At 39.5% G+C, this 27896-nt stretch overlaps 1 protein-coding gene across 2 annotated transcripts; it reads right to left on the bottom strand.

The window, feature by feature from the left end:
• Nucleotides 1-292: 292 nt before the first annotated feature.
• On the bottom strand, nt 293-27896 carry LOC140482899 (amino acid transporter heavy chain SLC3A1-like). 2 transcript variants are annotated; one of them, XM_072580631.1, is made up of 10 exons: nt 27409-27896; nt 21332-21511; nt 14169-14323; nt 11550-11675; nt 9126-9245; nt 6717-6841; nt 2574-2775; nt 1850-2032; nt 985-1107; nt 293-733 (listed from the first exon to the last, which is right to left on the bottom strand). In XM_072580631.1, exons 1-10 carry the CDS (start codon nt 27866-27868, stop codon nt 293-295), a joined length of 2115 nt encoding a protein of 704 aa, XP_072436732.1. In that variant the 5' UTR covers nt 27869-27896. The 2 variants fall into 2 exon arrangements, with proteins under 2 accessions (XP_072436732.1, XP_072436734.1); XM_072580633.1 differs by having other exon boundaries at nt 985-1155; nt 1895-2032.

The following is a 27896-nucleotide window of genomic DNA, read 5'->3' as shown; positions in this document are numbered from 1 at the left end:
CCTGTTTGGGCACATTATGAACATACCTTTCTTGACCATCAGGTCCTAGACTGGGCTTGAACACAGAACTTTTCACTCAGAGGCAGGTACCCTACTCTCAACATCACAAACTCCATGGATAAATGAAAACATTTTATGAAATGATGAAAAAAGTTTAATACTGCATACTAAAAAGTAAATATTTTATTGATGTGCAATTTGTTCACAGATCAATGATTATTATCTCATTAATATGTATTGAGTCATTCTTTTGTGCCCTTCATTAATTGATTAGCAAGTTTTTATTAGCAGTTCAACAATTCTTGTAAAGTATGTCAAATGAATTCAAATAGCATGCTTTCTGTGAAATATAGCACCTATCTTTGAACTCTGCCTTAGTGTGAACTGGATTGTTTGTTTTGTATTCCAGTACAAGTCCTTCACCAGCACTCGTTATTATTGAAGCTGTTTGAACTTTATTTCCAATTTTGTTGATGTCGGTACTAAGTCTCACGTTTGCTTCCTTGGGAAGATATGAAATTTTGCTTGCCAGGTTTACTTCTGAAGAATTACCAAAATTTAGTACAATTAAAAAGACCGAACTCAAACCATCAAGTTCTCTCACATATGCAAATATATCTGCATCGTTCCATATATAACACATCCATCCTCTATGAATAGGCAATGCATTCCGGCGAAGAAAGCTCAGTTCACGGTACAGGGTCAAGGTAGAGTTTTGTTGTTCCTTTTCAACCTGTCATGGTTATTACACAATGTAATTAAAAATACATATATGTTGCAAGTCCCCAAGAAAACCAAAGGTTTAAAATATCGAGATAGAGAATTAATTATTGTTTCAGTGTCCTTTTCCCCCATCCTGACTATTCATCTAAACCTGAACCTTTGCATGTAAATGGTTAAAACTCCATAAATACAAGCTTAGCTTTTTGTAACTACTCGATGAGTTTTTATACAAATAATTCTGAAAATTGTGTCTCCACTTACTTCAACATTTACTGTAACATAATTTGGGTGGACAGGAAGCCAGGTTTTATTTGCTGTACTGAAGCCAGCATTATCACTGCTATCCCATTGCATGGGTGAGCGCTGTGGATCTCGATTTGCTGTCTGGAACAAAATTGGAAGAAACTTCAGCCACTTGAAAAAGTTATTCAGCTTTTTTAAATTTAATCTTATGTAAAAATATGTATAAAGTTTTCATATTATATAATAAATGTATTATTTGCCCATACGTTTCCTATATATTTGCTCTTAGAACTTAAGGAATAGTAAAATGTTTTGTTCAATGTCAACAAAAGAAATATTGTTAGTGACAATTTCCAGCTAGCCCAAGACCTGAAAAAGCTTATTATATTGATAAATTTAAAATCAAATTTTAGATTTAAATTTTAATTATTGCTGAAACTTAAAATCAACAAGCTGATCATAGCACTGCCACTTACTGAATTTTGGTGTCTCTTCTATCAATGTCAGAATATGTGAATTTACCCAATACTCTTTTTGTTTTAGCTAAGTGGCATCTCTGCCACTAATTTTGAGAGGATGCTATGTTAGGGGAAGTTCGTTTCTCGCCACAGGTTATTGGTTGCCATGAAGGCAGACTGAGCATCGCCTCGTGTTATCAATGTTGTTTTTTACTGCAAAGTCTCATAAACATGACACGGCAGGCAAATCTTTGAGAGGTGGGCACAAAGAAATGAATGGAGACTGCCAAACCTCTTCATGTAGATTTATTAATCGTCAAGTACATAATTTTATTTCAGCAATCTAGACCAGATTTCAGCCCAAATCCCAGGTATGGAATGTTTAGCCTCCTAAAAGTTGTAAAAACCTGATGTGAAATACTTACGGGATCAAATTTCCCAAAAGGATCTTGAATCTCATCTTTAGATACATTAATATTCTCCATTCCTAATTCTTCTCCATAATAAGTAGTAGGAGTTCCAGGAAGAGTCAGCAAAAGCATATTAATGAGCTTAATGTACTTTGCACCAACACGAAATGCAATGCGAGAATTGTCATGATTTCCTACCTAAAAGTCAAGAAAATAGGAATACATAACAACTAATTGTGTTACAATGTATAATTTTAACACTGGATTACAATATCCAGTAGGATATGTTAACAAACCAATTTTTTTCACACATATACTTTGCAATGTATTTGTTCCTAGACACACTGTACCTTGATTTATTTGTTTTACCCGCTACTTGGCTTAATTTCAAACCAAAAGAAATTTCCTTATTTACTTCAAAATAGGTTTTGAATTTCCCTAACAGGCCATCTTTGCAGCTTATTACGAATGATTGCTGAAACGGATTATCACTGCTGGAGATTTCTGCTTCCTGCAATGTTTAAGACAAAATTGCACAACCCATTTCACTAGATTTAAGAGCAAAAGATAATTTTCGATTGAAATTTAACCTGCTGTGCTATTACATTCCACAAGGTGGGAATATATTTAAATTGAACAAGGTAACAACTAAGTTAAATATACTAGCATTATCAGTTACCCATGAAATTTAAGGTCCTATTCATTAGTCATTTTCTATAAAGTTTAGGTAAATACATACCACCCAGTTTGGCCATTTTCCTGCAGGCATGTTGCGCATCCAATAATCTACAATTTTAAATACTCCATTTCCTGACATCTCTTTATAGAGATCAATAAGGTAGAAGTTAAAGGGAAAGTCAGCTTCTTGTTGTATAGATGTTCCATAGTACATCATAGTTTTATAAATCTCTTCATTGTCATACGATTCAGTCATTAGAAATCTGCAAAGATGATATGATTAAAAATGTATTCCACACTGACAAGCAATCAATAAATTTGTCTTAATCATGATATATTGGTATAATTTACATAATGCAAATAAGGTCAAAATTTTACACATCTAAAGAAAAAAATGGCCTTTTGGCTTATGTCAGTATTTATCATTTTCTGAAGGCGAGAATGTAAACATGTTTCATCCAGTGAGCTGTAATACAACACTTCAGTGTTTAAAAGGACTTAGATATTTGGCAAGTGACGATGTACTCACTGGAGACTTGAATATCACGGGGCAGGTATGGTTGCTGGATATTCCAGGGTTTAGATGTTTCAAAAGGAATGGGGAGAGGAGGTAAAAGCAGTGGAGGAGTGACGTTACTAATCAAGGGTGCTATCACAGCTGTCGACAGGGAGGCCATTGAAGAGGGTTTGTCTACAGAGTCAGTATGGGGGAAGTCAGAAACAGGAAAGAAGCAGTCACTTTTCCCCCCCAGTAACAGCAGAGACACTAAGGAGCAGATTGGGAGATGGATTTTGGAAAGGTGCCGAAATAACAGGGTTGTTGTCATGGGTAACTTTAACTTCCCTAATATTGATTGGAACCTTCTTAGTTCAAATAGTTTGGATGGAGCAATTTTTGTCAGGTGTGTCCAGGAAGGGTTCCTGACTCAATATGTAGATAGGCCAACTAAAGGATTTGGTGCCAGATGTCAGGTATGGGAAAGGATTGAATTGGGGGAGGGGGAATTACAATGCTATTTGGCCAGAACTGGAGTGCTTAATTTGGGAACAGATGTTCTCAGGGAAATGCACAAGGAACGTGGAGATTGTTTAGGAAGGACTTGTTGATAGTGCTGGACAGGTTTGTCCCACTGAGGCAAGGAAGGGATGGTAGGTTGAAAGAATCTTAGGTGACAAGGGATGAGGATCATCGAGTCAAGAGAAAGAAGGAAACTTACCTAAGGTTGAGGAAGCAAGGATCAGATAGGGCTTTCAAGGGTTACAAGATAGCCAGGAAGGAATTGAAGAATGGACTTAGGAGAGCTAGAAGGGGGGATGAAAAATCTTTAGCGGATAGGATTAAATTAAACCCTAAGGCATTCTATGCTTCTGTGAGGAAGAAGAGAATGGCCAGAATGAGGGTAGGGCCAATAGTGGATGGAATTTGTGCCCAGAGTCGGACAAGGTAGGGGAGGTCCTTAATGAATATTTTGCTTAAGTATTCACTACTGAGAGGGACCTTAGTGTTTCTGAGGACTGCATGAAACAACTGATATGCTCAAACAGGTTGATGTTATAAAGGAGTATGCGCTAAAAATTTTGAAAAACAAGGATAGATACATCCGTTGGGCCAGATGGGATATACCGTAGGAAGTAAGGGAAGAGATTGCAGCACCTTTGGCGATGATCTTTGCATCCCACTGTCCACTGGAGTAGTGCCAAATGATTGGAGGCTGGCACATGTTATTCCCTTCTTTGAGAAAAGAAATGTGGATAATCCTGGGAATTACAAACCAGTCACTCTTACATCTGTGGTGGGCAAAGTATTGGAGAGGATTCTGAGATACAGGATTTATGATTACTTGGAAAATCATAGTTTGATTAGAGAAAGTCAACATGCTTTGTGAAGGGCAGGTCATGCTTCTCAAACCTTATTGAATTCTTTGAGGATGTGACAAAACTCATTGATGAAGGTAGAGCAGTGGATGTGGTGCACATGGATTTTAGCAAGGCATTTGATGAGGTTCCCCAAGGTAGGCTCATTCAGGAAGTAAGGAAGCATGGAATCCAGAGGTATCTAGCTGTCTGTATACAGAATTGGCGAGCCCATAGAAGACAGGATTGTGGTAGATGGAAAGGATTCAGCCTGGAGCTTGGTGACCAGTGGTGTTCTGCAGGGATCGGTTTTGTGATTTTTATAAATGACTTGGATGAGGAAGTGGAAGGTTGGATTAGTAAGTTTGCTAATGACACAAAGGTTGGTGGAGTTGTGAATAATGTGGACGGTTGTTGTAGGTTGCATTGGGACATTGATAGGATGCAGAACTGGCTGATAAGTGGCAGGAGTTAAACCTGGAAAAGTTTGACTTGATTCACTTTGGAAGGTCAAATTTGAATGCAGAATACAGAGTTAAAGGCAGGATTCTTAGCAGTGTGGAGGAATAGAGGGATTTTGAGGTCCAGGTCCTTAGATCCCTCAAAGTTGCCACCCAAGTTGATAGGGTTGTTAAGAAGGTGTATGGTGTATTGGCTTTCATTAGCAAGGTTATTGAATTTAAGAGCCAGGTTATGCTTCAGTTCTATAAAGCCCTTGTTAGACCACACTTGGAATATTGTGTTCAGTTCTGGTTGCCTCATTATAGGAAAGATGTGGAAGCTTTAGAGAGGATGCACAGGAGATCTACCAAGATGCTGCCTGGACTGGAGGGCATGTCTTATGACGAAGGGTTGAGGGAGCTAGGGGCTTTCCTCATTGGAGTGAAGAAGGATGAGAGAGGTGAGTTGATAGAGCTGTATAAGATGATGAGAGGCATAGATAGAGAGCCAGAGACTTTTTTCCCAAGGTGGAAATGTCTATCATGAGGGGGTTTAATTTTAAGGAATTGGAGGAAGGTTTAGGGGAGAGATCTGAGGTAGGTTCTTTATACAGAGAGTGGTGGGTGCATGGAATGCACTGCCAGCAGTGGTAGTAGAGTCAGATACATTAGGGACATTTAAGCGACTCTTAAATAGGCACATGGAAGATAGTACAATGAAGGATATATAGGATAGTCTGATCTTAAAGTAGGATAAAAGGTCAGCACAACATCAAGGGCCAAAGTGCCTGTACTATTCTATGTTCTATTACAGGCCCAAGGAAATTAAGGCTCATTTCAAGGAATGATTTTCATTACTGAATACAAGAAAATTAGAGTAAAAGTCTGACAAGATGAACAGTGCAAGATGGAGTACTGTCGCAAGATGTGTCTCTGACTTCATAGTTGATAGTCTGAAAACAATTATAACAGAGACTTTTAAGAAGATAAATATGCCTGATACTTCCATTTGAACCGTGTTTCAGAAGGTGCAGACTACAAGTTATATTTTTATGCTTTTATCATTGCAGAAAGCAAAGGAGTCACTTTAAGCCCAAATAAAAGTAAATGCAGCAGCTGAGGGGAAGTGAAGATTGCTGGATTGAACCAAAGTGTCTTGTTTCTAGGGCTATGAGTAGGATGAGTACTCTCTGAGCAATTAAGATTCTTTATTATTCTCAGCAATCAGATGCTCCTTCCTGCTGCAGTGCAGCATGCTCCATGACTTTCCATTGCCTCCTTCCATCACCTTTGCTGTTCAGGCCTCACAATAGCAACATGCAATCTCCACATGACTATCGATAGTCATGGGATTCAATATATTAACCCTGTTTTTCTCTCTCTACAGATGCAGCCAACCTGGCTGAGTTTCTCCCGACACTTCCTGGATTTATTGCAGGATTTTAGTTAGGTTTAATGGTTAGAATCCTTTCTCTGAAATTCACATGTAACTGTATAAAGTTGATTTCTTGATCATTGATATTTATTATTAACAAGGATATTTAGCAATGCAAAGAAGAGGATTTAATTTTTTGGTCATGGTTCAACACAAAATCTAAATGGCTTTTGGCCAATTAGGATAGCACTGTCATCTCTGAGTCACAAAGTTATGGATTCAAGGCTATTGCAGCACTTAAGCTCATAATCAGTACTGAGGGAATGCTGAATTGTTGAATTGTTATTCTTCTTTTTCACTGTTCACATTAATGTGAATGAATACCAAGATTCAAAGAAAAAATTTCAGTCAGACTGGCCAAAGTTACACCAGCAGCTGAATGTCAATGAATTAATTGTATATAAACAACTTCTGAGGTGGCTTGAGGATTTCTTGGATGATGGTGGAGGGTATTTGAATGCAAGGTTTTCCTTACCTGTATCTGCCGGGTTCTTTACTAAACTCTTGCAAAACATGTTGCCAGTCGCGGACAATATCATGCATGCCCACTTGTGTGGTTGTGTAATCATGATAGAGTTCATCATATGATGTGATATTATTCTTGAAGAATAAATAAAGAAAATCTAATTAGTACAGTTATGAGTGCTTGATGTTGACCAATAATATCAAAACATTTTTAATTGTGGAGAGCATTGCACAGGAGACTGAAAGGTCCTCATCTGACTGTCATATGTTCTGGAATATAGTGCAGCAATAAGACACAAGGGATTTCCCAGAATCAGTGAAAGCAATATTTCATCCAGGACCAGCCAGTAATGCCTGAAAAGTCCTCACCAGTGTTATTGCAATATGCAGCTTTTACTCCCCGCTCAGCTCGTCCTTACATGCTTTAGCTCCAGCACCACAAATCCTTTGTCCATATCTTTATTTGTTGTATCAGCATTTGCTGATGCCCTAATGATTTGATCCATTTCCTGACGCCAATTGTTTCTTGCGGTCAGCTGAGCTGTCCCACACTTCTTCATGTTTCTGCAAACATGTTTGTGATCCACTCCCTGCTTTTGCCGGACGTGCTGGTATGTATTTTGAGATAAATGACAAGATCGGGAAGAGGGCTGGTGTCAATGAAACTCTCATGCTAAGATTGGAGACCCTGATAACATACTGACAGAGGAAGGGCATGCAGTACAATAGACAGGCTGGAGGACACACAGAGCAGAGTTTTTAAACATCTCCCTCTTTCTGTATACTCATGTTTCTTTCCCCATGCTCTGCATTAAAATCTAGCACATTGTCTCTCATTTGTGATTGCTAATTTTTGTAATTAACTGTTAACCCTTGTCCCTCTTCCCTAGTCGCAGAACTTTCCTAAAGATGTACCATTACCAGAGGATGGAATCCTCCATGATATGTTACTGATAATCACACACCATTTAAGCTTGAAAAATGTGAAAGCTGTTGAGATTCAGGACATTCTGTGGGAGTCCAGGTGGTAATGTGTGTGCAGTCGATGATTCCCTGGACTTATGAGAAGTCTAAAAATGTTTTATTAACTCCAGAGCCTTATCTTGCTATTTTCAGTTGTCCACGGGAAAATGTGCTCTGTGACTGACATGATGCAAACATGAGCAGTAGACTGACTAATGTTACTGCTATTCCCCGTGGTAGCCCAGAAGGATTTGGACACTAAAATGTTCAGGGAAGCAATGACAGGCAAGGTTCTGGTCACTGGTTTTGCGCAGAACGTAATGCTACTGTTACCACCTTTCAGAAGAAGCAGAGCCTCACTAAGCGTTTTTTCTCTAAGAACTGCTGAGCATGATGTCTTGAGTCTGAAATCTGGGAAAGGTGATTGGTATAAACTCTCCTCCTCCTCCATGCTCTCCTTACAGCTGCTATTTTTTGTGCTCAATCTGCTTTTTCTTCATCCTTTAACTAGAAATGCCCATCAAAGATGTGCTGCTGAAATGCCTTTGCCAGTTGTTGACACTGTAGTACTAGTAGCCTTGATATTTTTAATCAAACTGTAGAGACATGTCTCTTTTGTGGCAGGTAGGTCTCAACTTGGAAGTTCTGACCCAAAGATAGGGCCCAGCACTGCACCACAAGTGGCCTTCATAAATTTAAATTTTGCCCACTTTTATGGTGGAATTTGAAATTAAGTCCCCAGGGCATTAGCTGTGGATTACTTGACATTACCACTACACCACTGTCACTGCTCATAAAAATTATCTTTATTTAATCTTTTCAACATAGTGTGATAAACCTCTGATACCAGTGGGGCTTGAACCTAGAGCCTCTGTGTTAGTTGTATGGATACTTCCACTGCTCCATGAGAGTATTAGCCACAATATTAATTGCATCAATTGAGGTTAAGTGAATACAAGTTAGAGAACTTTGGATAGTTACATGACCATTATTAAGGAGATACTTAATGACAGACAAGCTCACTTGATCAAGAGATATATACTGGTTAATTTCTCACTGTGAATAAAGCTATTTTGAGTGAAGATTAGCTTTGGTTTATTTCTTCATTAGATAACTATCTGGAATATAGCAGTCTATGAAGCCATTCATAATATTCACAAGATAAAGAACTGCAAAATGCTCCAGCAAATTATCCAATAATAGATAAGAATCCCTTTGCATATAATAGAAAATCATAATTTTCTGAACATGACCCATGGATTCTTCATCTAGAACTGACTTTCTTTTAAGTTTGAGTAAGTTCTCGATTTTGACAGCATTTTTAAAAAATTTTAATCTACATTTAACGTTTGTCACCTTTCCATCATTACCTGAACTGAATGAATCGTAGAATTCATGTACCATGGACAGTGTCAAAGGCAATTTACTCATTTTCATAAGAAATCATGTTGCTCACCGGGTTCTGTGTTAAGTTGACTTGAGGTTCATTTCTTAAGCTTTCAGCTTCTAGAAGATATTTGACTGCATCCACTCTGAAACCATCAACCCCCTTCTTCAGCCAAAATCGTAATACATTCTTGAAAAAAATAGAAAAGTTCATATACATGTATCACATGTTTAATGAAAAGACTAAATCAAAATATGCAAATTCCACACAACAGTGAATACAATACTGTGAGTTACATAGCTAAACCAAGAGGACAATCAGTTGATTACAGAAAAGCTGAGTTAAGGAATTTTTAATTTGAAATAAAGTCAACTGTGTTTCAATACCTCTCCAGTGCTTGAACACATAAAAACAGGGCTAACACTCCAGTGCAGTAATGAGCAAGCACTATGAGTGGACATTGTTTAGACAAGGCTAAGAATTATGTAAAAGATCCCTATGACACCATTTAGTACAAGGTCAGAGGAATTATACCCAGTGCCTTGGACATTCTTGAATGAGTATCAAAAAAGTAGATTATCTATTCATATTACATTTTAATATTTTAATTGTAATAAATGTTCATAAAAAGTGTTGGCAGATTACAAATGTTAGTCTGTGTTGCCAACATAGTCAAAATGGAAGTAGTATTGTGTGCACTCATAATTTCCCATTTGGAATCTAAATTCATATCTCCAAAATATTTCTCTCAATAATTTCTAAATGTATATGGACCTCAGAAAGGCATTAGACAAGGGTCCTCAAGGCATTCTGGTTAGCAAGGTTAGACCACTCAGAATAGAGGGAGAACTAACCATTTGGGTACAAAACTGGCTTGAAGATAGAAGACAGAGGGTGGGGGTGGAGGGTTGCTTTTCAGTCTGGAGGTTTGCTTTTCAGACTGGAGCCCTGAGACCTGCAGTGTACCACAAGGATTGGTCCACTGCTTTTCGTCATTTGTATAAATGATTTGGATGTGAACATAGGAGGTATAGTTAGTACGTTTGCAGATGACACCAAAATTAGAGGTACAGTGGACAGCGAAGATGGTTACCTCAGAGTACAATGGGACCTTGATCGAGTGGCAGATAGGAGTTTAATTTAGTTAAATGTTAGATGCTGCATTTTGGAAAGGCAAATCAGGTCAGGAATTATACATTTAATGGTAAGGTCCTGGGGAGTGTTGCTGAATCAAGAGACCTTAGAGTACATGTTCACAATTCCTTGAAAGTGGAGTTGCAGGTAGATAGGATAGTGAAGAAGGCATTTGGTATGCTTGCCTTTATTAGTCAGTATATTGAGTATAGGAGTTGGGAGGTCATGTTGTGGCTGTACAGGAAATTAGTTCGGACACTTCTGGAAGGCTGTGTTCAATTATGGTCTCTCTGCTATATGAAGGATATTAATGAAATTTGAAAGGATTCAGAAAATATTCACAAGGATGGTGTTGGGGTTGGAGGGTTTGAGCTATAGGGAGAGATTGAATGGGCTGGGGCCCTATTCTGTGGAGTGTCTGAGGCTGTGAGGTGACCTTATAGAGGGTTATAAAATCATGAGGGGCATGGATAAGGTGAGTAGCCAGTCTTTTCCCTAGGGTGGGGGAGTCCAAAACTAGAGGGTTTCAGGTTAGAGGGGAAAGATTTAAAAGGGACCTAAGGGACAACATTTTCACACAGAGAGTGATGCATGTATGAAATAAACTGCCAGAGTTGGAGGCTGGTACAATTACAGCATCTAAAAAACATCTGGATGATATATGAATAGGAAGATATGGGCCAAATGCTGGCAAATGGGACTGAATTAATTTATAATATCTAGTCAGCATGGAAGAGTTGGTCCAAAGGGTCTGTTTCCATGCTGTACAGCTCTATAACTCTAAGCTTAAAACTCCAAAGTAGCATCCCTGTGGTTCATTTGGTAAAGTCCTTGTTCAATCTGGAAGTGATGCATTCAGGCAATGAAGTTTCCAGATTCAATTCATATGGCTTACAGGTAAGATGCAATACCAAGTCATTTAAACATAGGTTACGAATCTGGTTATGGAGGAAAATTAGGCATACACAAAAATTGGTAGGTTTTGATAATTGATTCCTGCTTCATAGTCCATCCTATGTATCAGAATGCATTTTGAATATTAACAATGAGTGAAAATCCATGTAGTCAATAGTCATAAATAATGCTCTGGGCCCCATGCAAACTAAGCATAACTTGCAGCTGTGTAATTTTGACTATTCAGTTGGGTTCTATCTTGTTAAAAGTAAGACTTAATGCTGATCTCTAACATTTCCCACTAGTTTCTTTATTTTCTAGTGCAGGGAGATGGATGTAATGAGTTAGCATACATTTTTCATACTGACATTAAAATAATGAAGAAACCATAAATCTGTTTTGCAAATTTATGTGGCTAACAACATAATTTGAGTTGAGCCATAGGCTAAACCAAAAGCTACCTACTTTCATTTCTTCTTGCACGTCAACATTTCTGTAATTCAAATCTGGTTGTTCCTTCAAGAACTGATGTAAGTAACACTGTCCTCGAACCTCGTCAAATTGCCAGGCAGAGTATCCAAACAAACTGACCTGAAAGAAATTGACAGTTTCTCATGTCCTGATTGGAATGTCAATTGTAAACTGATGCAAGATAATTCACTGCAAATTCCTCTAAAGGAAAGATGTTCTCACGATAGAAAGCTCATTTGACAATTATGCATTTAGCCGTAATTTTTCTTGTCTGTATCAATTAATGCCTCATTTTTAATTATTCAGCTAATTTGTATATAAGTGATGACATGATCTGGTATTTTTGTTTTAAGAAATGACTAGGCATTGAACTTTATAAATATTTGTTCTCATTATCGGGGTTAAAAGAAGAAAGAATTTTACACAGAATGAGAGGGAAATTGGGACGTGGAATTAGGTCACTTGGCCCAATCAGTCTGTATTAGTGATTATCATAGAATCCCAACAATGTGGAAGCCATTTGGCCCAACAAGTCCACACTGACCCTCTAAAGAGCAACCAGCCCAACCCTATTATTCTACATTTACCTGTACTAATGCACCTAACCTGCACATCTTTTGTATTGTGGAAGGAAACCAGAGCAGACCCAGGCAGGCATAGGGAGACTGTACAAACTTCATACAGATAGTCACCCAAGGCTGGAACTGAACCTGGGCCCCGAGCACTGTGAGGCAGCAGTGCTAACCACTGAGCCACCATGCCACCCTTACTTTAAACACTAACAGTAGTTCAAATACAATTTGTCTGCTTTGTTTCAGTAAACTTTTACTTCTTTTCTTCAACTAATCATCAACTTTATAATATTTAAAAGTTGGCACAGGGCTGAATTTTCACCACAAAGCAGGAAACAGGAGCCAGATCTGTGTTTGTGTGAGAAATCCACCTCTGATGGGCAAATAATTAAAATTCAGACTTTTTGGGGCAAGCTTTAAATTGAAATGGAATGGGTTTTCTGGTCACTGGGGCTAGTAAGGATGGTTAGGGTGTGGTCAGATGGAAAGTGGGTCTCTTTTCGACACTCAGCAGCAAAGATAAATAAGGTGCTATTTGACCAAGGGAGAGATCTGTTACTTGTGACAAAATTTTACAATTCATCGAGGGAATTGAGATGTCTCAAGAGTGTCGAAAGCCTGGCATCTGGGACAGGGAAGATCATATTTCAAGAGTGGAGGAAGGTCTGTAAAAGTCGAGAATGTTTTCATTTTTGGGGACTAGATTGAAATTGACTATTTTTACTGGAATGACAAGAAAGGTTTTTGCAACATGGAAATCAAATGTTATATGTTCATAGAATCATAAAGTCCCTACAGCATGGAAGCAGGCTATTTGGCTCATCAAGTCCACATCGACCTTCCAAACAGCACGCCACCCAGACCCATCCTTGTACTCCATTCCTGCAACCCTGCATTTCCCGTGGCTAATCCACCTAAACTACACATCCCTGGACACTATGGGCAACTTAGCATAGCCAATCCACCTGCAAATCTTCGGACTGTGGGAAGAAAATGAAGCGCCCACAGGAAATGTTGCGGTAGTGGAAGCCCTTCCTGTTAATGATCTCACTCATTGCTCGGCATTTTGATAGACATGCGAGTTCAATTCCTGATGTTCTGCATTGATGGAGATGAGATCCAACACCCTATGTCTTTGAAAGGCTGTACCATTAAATTAACATGTTGTCCAGCTGTGGCAAATGAGACATCAGTGACCAGTGTGATGCAGGAATGTGCATCTCTTTTTGAGATGTTATTAAAGTCTACAGCTGATCCTCGGCAGAAATCCAAATTGAAGAGTTTCAATGCTAAGAAAATTTAACAGTCACTGCAAGGGCCTGGTAACCACTACCATGCTGTGAGAGGTCTCGGGCAATGAGGGTGATGAGATTTGTATAGCCCATCTGTCGGTCAATTCAGAGATCCCTATGGCACTGGTTCACCTTAGTCCCTGGGTAGCCCCATCTTCACTGCTCTATCCTATGTTGAGAGTATAGCCTTTTTTGTCTTTGTAACACTGCATTCATACTTGCATTCCTTCATACTAGGCAATATCCCAGGCAGTAAATCTGTGGTCCACTTTTTATTTGCCTCAATGTGCTTGCTGCTTTGTGGAATTCAGACAAACACACAGCTGTGGTCTTACTATCACTTCATATATAAATTCATCACCACATCTCAATTTTTATATTTCACAACTTCTGCCAGAAAACCCAATATTTGAATAGCTCTTTTCGGCAATAGCTACATGAAGTGTTGTTTTTAATGTTTGTGAAACTGAATCTCAAAGTTTCTTTTCTATATCAGAAAGATTGTTTCCAGTCAAAGTGCAATAATATTTTCAAAAGGTGTTCTGAAAGTAATAACAATGATAACTTAATAGATGAACTGGTTTCCATTGGCATTAAAATCATAAAATTCCAACTGACCCTTACTATTTTTCCAGTGAATACAGGAAAAGAAAAGGAGACTTTAAAAATTGTTAATAAAATAGAACTAATACTGTTTATTATTAAGGAGTTAGAAATCTTAGATAAGGTAACTTAAATGACATTATTACCCAGTTGTTAGGATTGGTGGTTTTGTTCAGTTCGTGTTTACAGTCAACCCAGATATAGTAATCAGTGTATTTTCCTGTTCGATTCCGGCTAAGTTGAAACCAGCGGTGTTTGTCACTAGTGTGATTTGGAATGAAATCCATTATCAGTTTCAAACCTTTTAAAAAGTATATGGAAAGCATATCAATGAAGTTAATTCTTTCAAAAGTTAATCAAATTGGTCATTATCGCAATTACCACCAAAAGTCATGTTAAAATATAATGCAGGAGGATCACTTGGACTTGGTTCAGAACAAGATCTTTCAACGTCAATAGAATGATTTCTTTGCCTTTGTATTCATCTTAAGGCAGGAGAATTACATTTGATGATGGATGCTAGTGAATTAGTCCTTCAAATATATGCATTTGCAATTGGTATTAAACTCTTACCAATAGCTATTTGCCGATGTATTCATAAAATGTTACATTCATTTGTAGAATGCTTTATTCACTTTAACAGTGAATAATACCCAGCTCTGCAGTTAACTTAGGAATGTCCTTTTCCAAACAAATGTTGTGTCTAAATAGAGTATTTTGAGTTGTTTAAGAGAATGTAAAAACCCGATTATTACATTTGCAACCCTAACGGTGGAAATAACATGAGCTGCTAAAATAAAGTCGGAAGTCACATGACACCAGGTTATAGTCCAACAGGTTTATTTGAAATCGCAAGCTTTCAGACCATAGCACCTTCATCAGGTGAAGATAAAGGTGCTACGCTCCAAAAGTATGTGATTTCAAATACACCTGTTGGACTACAACCTGGTGTTGTGTGACTTTTGATTTTGTTCACCCAGTCCAACACCAGCACAGCCACATCATGGCTGTTAAAATAAGAGGAACTATAGAATTGAAGATGTTTACAGCATTTAAATCAGTGTGACTCTAGCACATCTTTGATACAGCAAAGTAAAACAGATTCTAATGTTCTGCTCATCATGAACTCCTCAAATAGAGGAGCTGACTTTCATTATTTATTCATTCAAATTTTAAAAACTCTATTAAATTTCCACTTAGGCTTCTCTGCCTTAGTAGATGTAGTCTCCAACTTTCTCTTATAGGTGAGAGGATCAACTATAACATTAGCACAATATTAAAGCAATCTGTTTTAGTCTCATCTTCAGACTGGCATTTTACAGCCTTCTGGACTTAATACTGAGCTCAACATCTTCAAAGTGTGAAACAACTCCCATTTATTTCCTTTCTTTTAGTTTGTTACATTCTGTTATCATGTCCTTTCTCCCCATTCCAATCTGTCTGTCCTTTCAAGTCTGGCAGGAGACTCTCGATTGTTCTGTCATTCACACATCCTGGTCCCTTAATCTGATGTATCAACACCTTTTCCCCACCAGCACCTTACACCCAATGCGCTCACACACCATACCCCAAACTATAGCATAAATGCTGTCTCCTCCACACTTCATTACAGCTCTGATGAAGAGTCATCTTAACTCAACACGTTAGCTTGCTCTCTCTCCGTGGATGCTGTCTGACCCACTGTGATCGCCAGCATTTGTTGTTTTCAGTACAGATTGCAGCATCTGTAGTAATTTGCTCCTACAACCTGTTTTTGCCTTCTGTATGTTGTAATGATGCTACTATCCTAAATAACCAATGTGATAATATTGCATTATTCTCCGTGTCAACACAGTAAGTTGCATTTTAATCTGCTAATAACCCACAATAATACTTAAACAATTCACTGATTAAGTTCTTTTTTAAAAACAACAACCTAACATAGGAAATTACAAATGACTCTGAGTAAGTGAATATGTCAAACTGTATCTTAATGTATAATTTAAATTATATCAATTTGCTCTTATGTTTTGGTTAAAATTACATAATAATTAAATTGGAGGGGCAAAGCATTTCTAAATTTAATTATAAACATTTCATTAATGGGTGCATATACAGGCAGTCTCCAGGTTGCTAAGAACAAAGAACAGTACAGCCCATAAACTGGCTCTTCAGCCTAGTAAAACCACGCTGACATATGATGCTTTTCTAAACTTAAGACCATTTGCCTCTGTGTGGTCTGTATTTTTCTAGTCCCTACCTATTCATATATCAGTCAAGATGCCTCTTAAACATGGTTATTTTTTCCACCTCCGAGGAGAAAGTGAGGACTGCAGATGCTGGAGATCAGAGCTGAAAATGTGTTGCTGGAAAAGCGCAGCAGGTCAGGCAGCATCCAAGGAACAGGAGAATCGACGTTTCGGGCATGAGCCCTTCTTCAGGAATGAGGAAAGTGTGTCCAATGCCCCTCCCCCAAGTCCCTCCTCCCTACCTTTTATCTTAGCCTGCTGGACACACTTTCCTCATTCCTGAAGAAGGGCTCATGCCCGAAACGTCGATTCTCCTGCTCCTTGGATGCTGCCTGACCTGCTGCGCTTTTCCAGCAACACATTTTCAGCATTGTTTCCACCTCCCCCCATCCTCTGGTAGTGCCTTACCACACTCTGTGTTAAAATACTTCTCACATCTCCTTTAAGTGTTCACCTTTTACCTTAAACCTTTGGCCCCTATTAATTGATGTCTCCAGCCTGGGAAAAAGACTTTGAATATTTATTCTATCCATGCCTCTCATATACTTCTATCAGATTGCTCCTCAACCTTTGATGCTCAAGTGAAAACAAATCAAGTTTGTCCAATTTCTCCTCATGTCTAACAACCTTTAAATCAGGTAACATCTTGGGAAAACATTTCTGTACCCTTTCCAAAACAGTCATGTCATTCTGGTAGTATGGCAAATAAAACTGTACACAATATTTCAAAAGTGGCCTAACTAAAGTGTATACAGATGCAACATGCCTTGCCATTTTTTTATAGTCCATGTCCTAAATGATAAAGGCAAGTATACCAAATGCCTTCTTGACCACCTTATCCACTTGTATTGCCACTTTCGGGGAGCTGCGGACCTGTACGACTAGATCCCTCTGTTGTTGATGCTACTAAGGGTTCTGCCAATTGCTTTGTACATCTGTCCTGCATTACATCTTCCAAAATGCATCACCTCACATTTGTCAGGATTAAACTCCATCTGCCATTTTACCACCCAAATTCCCAGCCTATCTATATCCTGCTGCATCCATTGGCAATCCTCCTCACTATCTGCAAATCCCACAATCTTTGTATGATCCACAAATTTACTAATCAGGCCATCTACAATTTCCTCCAAATTATTTATGCATATTACAAGGAACTGAGGTCCCAGCACTGATCCTTGTGGAACATCACTGGTCACAGATCTCTGGTCATAAAAACACCGTTCCACCGCTACTCTCCATCTCCTAGGATTAAGCTGGTTCTGTATCCATCTTATCAGCTCCCTATGGATCCCATGTGATACACCTTTCAAATCAACCTGCTATGAGGGACCTTGTCAAAGATGGACAATATCTGAAATAAAGCTTTTGTTACAAGTATTGACTTGGACTCAGTTTTAAAATGTTTATCTTTTCGTATATAGCAAGTGAATGTCTAACTTGCGTGTCCAAGATAGCAAGATTGAACTTGCTCTACAGAACACTTTCTCAAATGTTTTAAAAAATTTATATTATTACATAAAATGCACAACATACAAACAGACCAATAAGCACAACTACTCATTGCCACTTATGCTTCACAAACGTTTCCTCAAACATTATTTCATCTAATCCTATTGGCCGAGGACTGCAGATGCTGGTGATCCCTTATTATCAACACCTCCACATCCACTGCATCTGCTCCCAGGAGGACTAATTCCACCTCAGAACATCCCAAATGGCCTCCTTCTTCAAAGCCCGCAATTCCCCATCCCACATGGTCAATGATGCCCTCCAGTGCATCTCATCCACTTCCCACACCTCTGCCCTTGAAACCCACCCCTGCAATTCCAACAATGACAGAACCCCTTGGTCCTCACCTTTCACCCCACCAACCTCTGGATACATCGCATTATCCTCCACCATTTCCACCACCTACAAACAGGCCCCACCACCAGGGATATATTTCCTTCCCCACCTCTATCTGTGTTCCATAAAGATCATTCTCTCCATGACTCCCTTGTTAGGTCCACGCACCCCACCAAGCTACTCAGCACTCCTGGCACCTTCCCCTGCCACCACAAGAATTGCAAAACATGCACCCATACCTCCCCCTTTACCTCTGTCCATGGCCCCAAAGGATCCTTCCATATGCATTCGAGATTTACCTGTATTTGGACATACATGCGAAACAACCCCACTGTCTTGTGGCCAAATACTTTAACACCCCTTCCCACTCTGCCAAGGACATGCAAGACCTGGGCCTCCTCCACCACCAAATCCTAACCATCTGACGCTTGGAGTAAGAACATCTCATCTTCTGCCTTGGAACCCTCTAGCCACATGTGATCAATGTCAATTTCACCAGTTTCCTCATTTTCTCTACCCCTGCTTTATCCCAGATCCAACCTTCCAAATGGCACTGGCCTCTTGACTTGTCCTACCTGTCCATTTTCCTTCCCACCTATCCGCTCCACTCTCCTCTCTGACCTATCACCTTCAACCTCAACTTCATCCACTCACATTCTCAGCTACTTTTCACTCAGCCCCACAACCCTCCCACATGTCTCTCAGCCCCTTTGGCCGCAAGTCTCATTTCTGATGAAGAGCTTATGCTCAAAACATCGATTGTCCTGCTCCTCGGAAAATGCCTGACCGGCTGTGCCTTTCCAGACTCATGCATTACGGATTTGCTTCCCATCTTGACTTTGTGTGATAGATAGTTGGAAATTAATTTTATATCTCCATTGACTTCATACAATCACAATATTTATAGCACAGAAGGAGGCATTTTGGCCCAGTGTGTTCATGCCAACCAGGTAAAAACACTGACTGCAGATGCTGGAAACCAGATTCGGGATTAGTGGTGCTGGAAGCGCACAGTAGTTCAGGCAGCATCCAAGTAGCTTCGAAATTGACGTTTCGGGCAAAAGCCCTTCATCAGGAATCTCCATGCCAACCTTCAAGTACCTATTCAGTCCAATCCCACTTTCCAGCTCAGCCTGTAGCCTTGTCGGTGGCAGTACTTCAAGTACATATCCAAGACATTTTAAAATGTTATGACAGTCTCTGAATCTACCACGTTATCTTTGGCTGTGAGTTTCAGTTCCCACCAGCTTCCAAGTGAAAAAACATTCCCCTCAAATTCCCCCAAATATTTCTCTTTATATCCTAAATCTAGGGTTATGAACTCCTCAAGCAAACAGAATAGAGCTATTTGGTTGATTCAGTACTAGATTTTATGTGCTCTTACCAAGTGTATTTTCAGCACAGGGTGATCATAAAATAAGGCAGAGATACTCAGTCCAAACATTCCATCCCTTCCCAATCAATCTCTATAATCTGGGGTAGAATGACAGACACCAAAATGGCAGCTCATTTATATTTAACTAAATATTTAAGGGTTAACTGAGCTTAACTGACCCCAGTACTGCCCTACCAAACTATAACACAGTTACCTTGGGAAGGAGAGGCAGCCCATTTCTTTTTAAAGAATGGGAATGAACAGGGCCACTATCTTTGGAGAGTTCCCTGTGCACATCAGGGACACATTCCCCCCTTCCTCTCCACACCATCTCCCCCCCACCCCCCCCCCCGTCGGAAGAAATACTCCCCATTCCCACTTTTTTCCTCTTTTCTGAATTTTAAAATCTCCCAATCTCCTTCATCCTGGACTTGCTTGTAGTTCTTTCAATGTGGACGCTTGGTGTTGCTGACCCCGTTGGAGTTGTCAGTTCGTGAGACTAGTTAACAGCACCAGAAGCTGAGACTTCCACAGCTGAGAAATCACATTCTGCAACAACTTAGTTAACCCACCCTGAGTCATGGCTGCAGGGTTGCCCTGCTTCTTATCAGTCTATCAGCTGGTAGCCAATTCTTTTACAGAGTGCGAGCAGTGCACTAGCCCCTCCATGAAACTCTGTCCTTCATCTACCCTTCATAATTTCATGCACTTCATTTAGTTTTCCCTTAACAAACTCAGAAAGATTTCAAGTAAGCCTGGGATTCATCCACTTTCAAAGATGGTAAACCCTTTAATAATTCCTTTCTCACAATGTTAATTTTAAACTGTATTTCACAATCCTCCTTCATTGCTGTAATGTTTATACCATCTCCCTCTTGCATGATAACAGGTATAAAGTATTCATTAATACCTATACCAAAGTCCACCACCTTGGCAAATAGATTATCTTTCTACGTAATTGGCCATAGCTTCTCGAAACGGAGTTTGCAACCCCAGGTAGGGCTTCCAAATTGAAATTTTAGGATTAGGAGATTCAAGGCACTAATGACTGCTATGGAGCAATTAATATTAATAGTTCAGCTGGCTCATTGGTCTTTTTAAATAGATTATTCCTTTAACATTTTGTAAAAAGCAAACATACCAATCCATACTTTCAAAACATTAAAAAGATATATCAAGGAATGAACTCCACACGTAATCGCATATGGACAGATATGACCAATACTCTCTCTGGTAGGTGGAGAACAATTTACAGCCAGCCTATAGGAGTCTTGTCATCTGTGTTTTGCAATCTATAGAAGCTAGTCAAACCGGTATTGCAATGATATGGAGATGCTGGTGTTGGACTAAAGTGGACCAAGTTAAAAATCTCAAAATATCAGGTTATAATCCAACAGGTTTATTTGAAGTACAAGCTTTCAGAGCACTGCTCCTTCATCAGGTAGCTAGTGGGGTAGGATCATAGGACACAGACTTTATAGCAAAAGATTACAGTATCATACAACTGATGTGATATATTGAACAAACCTAGATTGCTGTTAAGCCTTTCATCTTTTAGAATGGCTTATAGGTTCAATTCATTAATGTGTAAATCCCAGGACTTCTTTCAAGACACATTCCCGAGATAATTTAAGGTCCTATGAAAAAAGGGTGACATCTCAGCTCAGACAATGCATTAAAGATGTGAGGTTAGAGTGAGTCTGTATTCCAAACTTGAGTCAGACCGGTTCTATTTGAAAGCTTGTACTTCCAAATAAACCTATTTGACTATAACCGGGTGTTGTATGAGCTTTAATTTCGGTATTGCAATATAATAGCAACTGAAAAGTAAATCTCAGCTATTTCAATATGCTCCCACCTCTGTCATGGACAGCTTCTAAGAGGTTGTCAAACTCCTCCATAGTTCCAAAAATTGGATCGATTTCTTCAAAATCTTCCACATCATATCCAAAATCTTTCATTGGAGACTTGTACACAGGACTTAACCAGATAGCTTTGATGTTTAAATAAACAAAGTAATCTAGGTTTTCTGTAATGCCTGGTGGGAACAGATAAAATATATTTTAATACGTTTCTTTCAAGAATCAAGATTAAAACTCCCAAAAAATGTAATTATTGGTGGAAAAAAAACATACTTGTCAAATCATTTTGTTTTGTGCTCATCAGCACAGTTTGTAAGAACTACCAATATAAAAAGAAAATAATATTTTGTGTACTGTATGGGAGGAGAATGTTCATTGGTTGTAATTGGACTCTGATTGGTAAAGGCATTGCCAGGGATAATGCATCAGTTAGAAAGTAACTGACAGCTAACTGGTAATTGGTTTCGCTCAGTTGGCTGGATTGTTGGTTTATAGGGTAGTATGATGCCAGCAGCATGGGTTCGATTCCCATCACTGGTTTGAGGTTGCCATGAAGGACTCTCCTTCTCACCCTCTTCCCTCGCCTGAGGTCTGGTGGCCCTCAGGTTAAATCACCACCAGTCACTTCTCTCTAATGAGAGCAGCCCCTCTGGTCTGGTCAGACATAGCGACACAACAGCAACAATGTTTCCTCCAACATCAGCTAACTGCCAAGCTGTATTTAAATTTTAAACCACGTATTAATCTTTTAATTAATCAAGGCATAACACTGAGAAATGAAATAAGGGATACTCATCACCTATTCTATGGAGTTGAAACATTCTTTCTATCTTTGGGGCCCTCTGAATTAAGTTCTGTAGCTTTCATCAAGCACAAATACACTGCAATGCAAATCTAGTAGCCAAATGTAAGTTGGCATATAGTCTAAGTCTTCGCACAATCAGGATTATTTAGCAAATGCTGTCCAATCACGAAATCGCATCCAATGTTGGACACTGTGTTTTGAATTTTGCAAGCACAGGCTGGTTGAGTATGGTCAGCATTTTGTCTGCTGTGATGTATTGTTTCATATGGACTGTCTGTATTCATAATCAGAAATAATTTGTATACACAGCATCCAAACATAGAGTCATAGAGATGTACTGCATGGAAACAGACCCTTCGGTCCAACCTGTCCATGCCGACCAGATATCCCAACCCAATCTAGTCCCACCTGCCAGCACACAGCCCATATCCCTCCAAACCCTTTCTATTCATATACCCATCCAAAGCCTCTTAAATTTTGCAATAGTACCAGCCTCCACCACTTCCTCTGGCAACTCATTCCATACATGTACCACCCTCTGCGTGAAAAAGTTACCCCTTAGGTCTCTTTTATATCTTTCCCCTCTCACCCTAAACCTATGCCCTCTAGTTCTGGACTCCCCACCCCAGGGAAAAGACTTTGTCTATTTATCCTATCCATGCCCCTTATAATTTTGTAAACCTCTATAAGGTCACCCCTCAGCCTCCGATGCTCCAGTGAACAGAGCCCCAGCTTGTTCAACCCCTCCCTGTAGCTCAAATCCTCCAACCCTGGCAACATCCTTGTAAATCGTTTCTGAATACTTGCAAATTTCACAACATCTTTCCGATAGGAAGGAGACCAGAATTGCATACAATACTCCAACAGTGGCCTAACCAATGTCCTGTACAGCCGTAACATAACCTCCCAACTCCTGTACTCAGTACTCTGACCAATACAGGAAAGCATACCAAACGCCTTCTTCACTATCCTATCCACCTGCGACTCCACTTTCAAGAAGTTATGAACCTGCACTCCAAAGTCTCTTTATTCAGCAACACTCCTTAGGACCTTACCATTAAATGTATAAGTCCTGCTAAGATTTGCTTTCCCAAAAGCAGCACCTCACATTTATCTGAACAACCAAACAAAATTGGTGACAGCCATTCTCTTTCCCTGTGAAGTGATAGATTTTTAAATCTGTAGACTTACCACATAAAATTTGCTCAAAATGCTCTCAAAATCCCAGTATTAAATATTTCAAGGTGTAAGAATTATGATCTGTAAACTTAACTATTTCAGAGTTGTTAAAGATTTTGACTTGATAGTAGTATAGAACCATACCAAATTAAAAATCTCTTTTTCTAGTTTAATATTTCTGTTGGCCTGTTACTAACTGGCATGTGCAAAAAATACCTGAAATAATTCACTTGGCATTTGATCCCCATCTCATATTATAACAATGCATAAATCCGATATTGTTGGCATCAACAGCCAGTTTAAATGACTATGCATAATTTGGTGGTGCAGCACTCAGTACAGTTTTCAAGTTGCTAAAGACATTCTTATATTCCTTTGTTAATTCAAATTTTACAAAATAAACTTTTCAAAGGAACCACCACAGTGCTGAAATTTCGAACAAATCTTTGATGAAGTTCATTTAAGCTTAATTCCTACAAAATTTTGTATTTTGTCTTAGGTATGGAAAACTCCAAGATAACACTTGCTGTTTCTCTGTTACTACTTAGACTTGTCACAAGGTGTGGCCCAAATAAATCATTTTCTGTTTGGCAAATTCATTGATGGTTGAGTTTATAACCAAACTAACTTTTCGTAACTGATCAAACAATTTATTCAAGTGTTGCAAATACTCCTCCAGGGACTGGCTGAACATAACCAAATCACCAATGCAGTTGAATAAGGCTTTGATGACCTTGTTGATTAATTTTTGATAAGTCACTGGTGTATTTTTCATTCCTTGATAAAGACCATCCAGGATTACAAAAACTAATGTTTCTTTGGCTGTGGCATCAAAGGTATGTGTCAACATTCTTGTATTTGTCAAATCTTCTTAACACATCCTCTAAATGCGGAATCAGATATGAAACTGCCTTTGATACCATATTGGGTTCAAGAGGGAGGATGGAAAAGAAAATTGTGGCTCTAACAGCTGATCATTTTTTTTTTGGTATTTTAGGTATTGGAGGTGATTTCCTTGAATTCCAAGTGCAGTAATTACTGTTTTATAATCTGTTGCATTATTTTGGATCTTAGGGGGAAGAAAAGGTCAAAACAATGGCACTTTAAAAAAGAGGAAGAGGAAATCCTGGGAATTCAAGTCAAGGTGGATCTGGTATTTCTTCTCCTGGGGTTGCCAAACTTGCCCTCTCTGGGGGAACACAAGAAGAGGTTGTGTAACATTCTTATGCACTGTGAGAGGAAGAATATTGTAATGAATTGGACTTCGGACAAACCTCCAGGTCTTATGAGATGGTGCAGGCTGGTGATGGAGCATCTCCCCCAAGACTACCTAGGGAGCTAGGTTGGAAGCTCAGAGCTAGAACGAACAGAGTTGTTGTCTCTGGTCTGTTACCCATACCACGTGATAGAGAGCCGAGGAATAGGGAGAGAGAACAGTTAAATGCGTGGCTACAGGGATGGTGCAGGAGGGAGGGATTCCGGTTTCTGGACAACTGGGGTTCTTTCTGGGGAAGGTGGGACCTCTATAAACACGATAGTCTCCACCTGAACTTGAGGGGCACCAGCATCCTTGGGGGGAGGTTTGCTAGTGCTCTTTGGGAGTGTTTAAACTAACTCTGCAGGGGCATGGGAACCTGGACTGTAGCTTTAGGGTACAGGACCTTGAGTGTAGGGAGGTTAGGAACAAGGCATCGATCTCGAAGGAGGGTGCCGGTAAACAGGATGATGGCTTGAAGTGTGTATACTTCAATGCCAGAAGTATAAGAAATAAGGTAGGTGAACTTGCAGCGTGGGTTGGTACCTGGGACTTCGATGTTGTGGCCATTACAGAGACGTGGGTAGAACAGGGACAGGAATGGCTATTGCAGGTTCCAGGGTTTAAATGTTTTAGTAGAGTCAGAGGTGGGGGTAAAAGTGGGGGAGGTGTGGCATTGCTTGTCAAGGATAGTATTACAGCGGTGGAAAGGACGATGGAGGAAGACTTGCCATCTGAGGTAGTTTGGGCTGAGGTTAGAAATAGAAAAGGTGAGGTCACCCTGTTAGAAGTTTTCTACAGGCCTCCTAATAGCCCGAGAGATGTAGAGGAAAGTATTGCAAGGATGATTCAGGAGAAGAGTGATTGTTATGGGGGACTTTAACTTCCCAGATATTGACTGGGAAAGCTATAGCTCGAGTTCGTTAGATGGGTCGGTGTTTGTCCAATGTGTGCAGGAGGGTTTCCTGACACAATATGTAGACAGGCCAACAAGAGGTGAGGCCATACTGGATTGGGTTCTAGGTAATGAACCAGGCCAGATGTTAGACTTGGAGGTAGGTGAGCACTTGGGGACAGTGACCACAAACTCAGTGACTTTTACTCTAGTGATGGAGAGGGATAAGTGTGCACTGCAGGGCAGGAGTTATAGCTGGGGGCAGGGAAATTATGATGCGATGAGGCATGACTTAGGGGAGATTTGATAGAGGTGTACAAGATGATTAGGGGTTTAGATAGGGTTGACAGTGAGAACCTTTTTCCACGTATGGAGTCAGCTGTTACTAGGGGACACAGCTTTAAATTAAGGGGAGGTTGGTATAGGACAGATCTTAATCAGATGGGCCAATAGCTGAGGACTGGCAGATAAAGACCCTCCACCATCACCCTCTACCAATAAAGGAAAGCATACCAAACACCTTCTTCACTATCCTATCTACCTGCAACTCCACTTTCAAGGAGCTATGAACCTCCACTCCAAGGTCTCTTTGTTCAGCAACACTCCCTAGGACCTTACCATTAAGTGTATAAGTCCTGCTAAGATTTGCTTTCCCAAAATGCAGCACCTCGCATTTATCTAAATTAATCTCTATCTGCCAGTCCTCAGCTATTGGCCCATCTGATTAAGATCCTGTTATAATCTGAAGTAATCTCATCCGTTATCCACTACACTTCCAATTTTGTCAAAACTTATTAACTATACCAAATTTCAAAGTCACCACATGCAAAAAGGGTAGTAGGATGATACAAATCACAGGGAAAGACTGAATATGCTACTTACTTTGATGATGCTGCTGATGCCAGTGTCCTATGATTTGCAGCTTAGGGCATCTGGGTAACCTCTTGAGTCAACAATGGAATAACAACTAGAGTGTTCCAATACAAATTAGCACCTGAATGTAATTTGTGAGTGCCAATGTGATGTGAAATTGACCTTCAATCCTTTGTGGTTGAGACCAGAATTAGCATCACGGGTAGTACTTAAAAAGGCAAACAGCTGTACAGAAAATTAATCAGTACATTATCTGTTATTGATATCTCAACTCTGTTGAAGCTTTTGCATCTTGAGTTGTGATTACAATGCTAGGAGGTTTTGAAAATTACGAATATAAGAAGAGAAAGAATGGAATTCATTCCACAAACATAATTGTTGAGTTTAGGATACAGTCAGGACAAGCTGGTCTAGACATTTGCATGCATAATATGGGCATTGCTTCAGTAGCTATTGTGGGAGCAGGCATATTACCATCTTGAGAGAAAGAAGCAAACACTTCTTCATACAATCAGAGCAGAAGTAGACAATTCAGCCCATGACACATTCAATAATATCATGGCTGATATTTTTCATGTTTCGAATTCCACATTTCTGACAATAGTTGATAATCTTTGATTCAGTTACCTAATATATATCTATCTACCTCTGCCATAAAATTTAAAGATCCTGCTTCCACTGCCTTCTGAGACATTGTTCCAAAGTTACACAACCCTCTGAGAGAAGAAAAACCCATCATCTCCATCTTGAAAGAGGAACTTATATTTTTTAAAGTGTTTCCTAGTACTGGAATCACTCACAAAACGAAACATCCTTTTCATATCCAGCTTTCAGGTCAAGACCATTCAGCTTCTTATATATTTCAATCACGCCACCTCACTCTCCAACACTCCAGTGGAAACAGGTCTAGTCTGTCCAGCCTTTCCTCATAAAACAATTCACTCATTCCAGGAGTCAATCTAGTAAACATCTGAATGATCACTGATGCATTTACATTCTTCTTAAATAAAGAGACCAAAGCTGAGCATTGCATCTGCTTTTTTTTTCTAGAATTATTGTTGCTTACCATTCAGGTCTCCAATACCATTCCCGTCAGAATCTTTGAAGGATCGTGGGTAGATCTGGTAGATTGGACTGGCTTGCCACCAGTCCAGACACTTGGGCGACAGTGCAATGACGGTGATAGTGCAGGCTATCAGAACAATCGTGGCTGCCAGAATGAGCCAGAAAATAATTTCTCTGGGCAGCCTGTAACGTAATTGATTTGAATAGCGTATTAGGACCTCTTTCGGCATTCCAGCATAGGGTCCAGCTTCATAACATATGCTCACTTGGTCATTTTTGTCACTTTGTATATTCACAGCATTATCAGGCTCTTCTTTTGCTTTAGTGTTTTCACTAGATTCACTGATTTTGCAAGATCTTCTTTCCTGACTTTCATCTTCTTCAAAAGCTTGGTTGGTTTTACCTTTTATCTCTTCCAGATCCATATTCTCAAGATTGGCTTGATTTGTGTCAAAAGACATCTTAAAACTCTCGCTTTGTGATCACACT

Source organism: Chiloscyllium punctatum, chromosome 11 (genome assembly GCF_047496795.1).
Source record: "Chiloscyllium punctatum isolate Juve2018m chromosome 11, sChiPun1.3, whole genome shotgun sequence".
Classification (NCBI taxonomy): Eukaryota; Metazoa; Chordata; class Chondrichthyes; order Orectolobiformes; family Hemiscylliidae; genus Chiloscyllium; species Chiloscyllium punctatum.
Note: the sequence above shows the minus strand (reverse complement) of the source record. Positions and strands in the feature narration are given on the sequence as shown.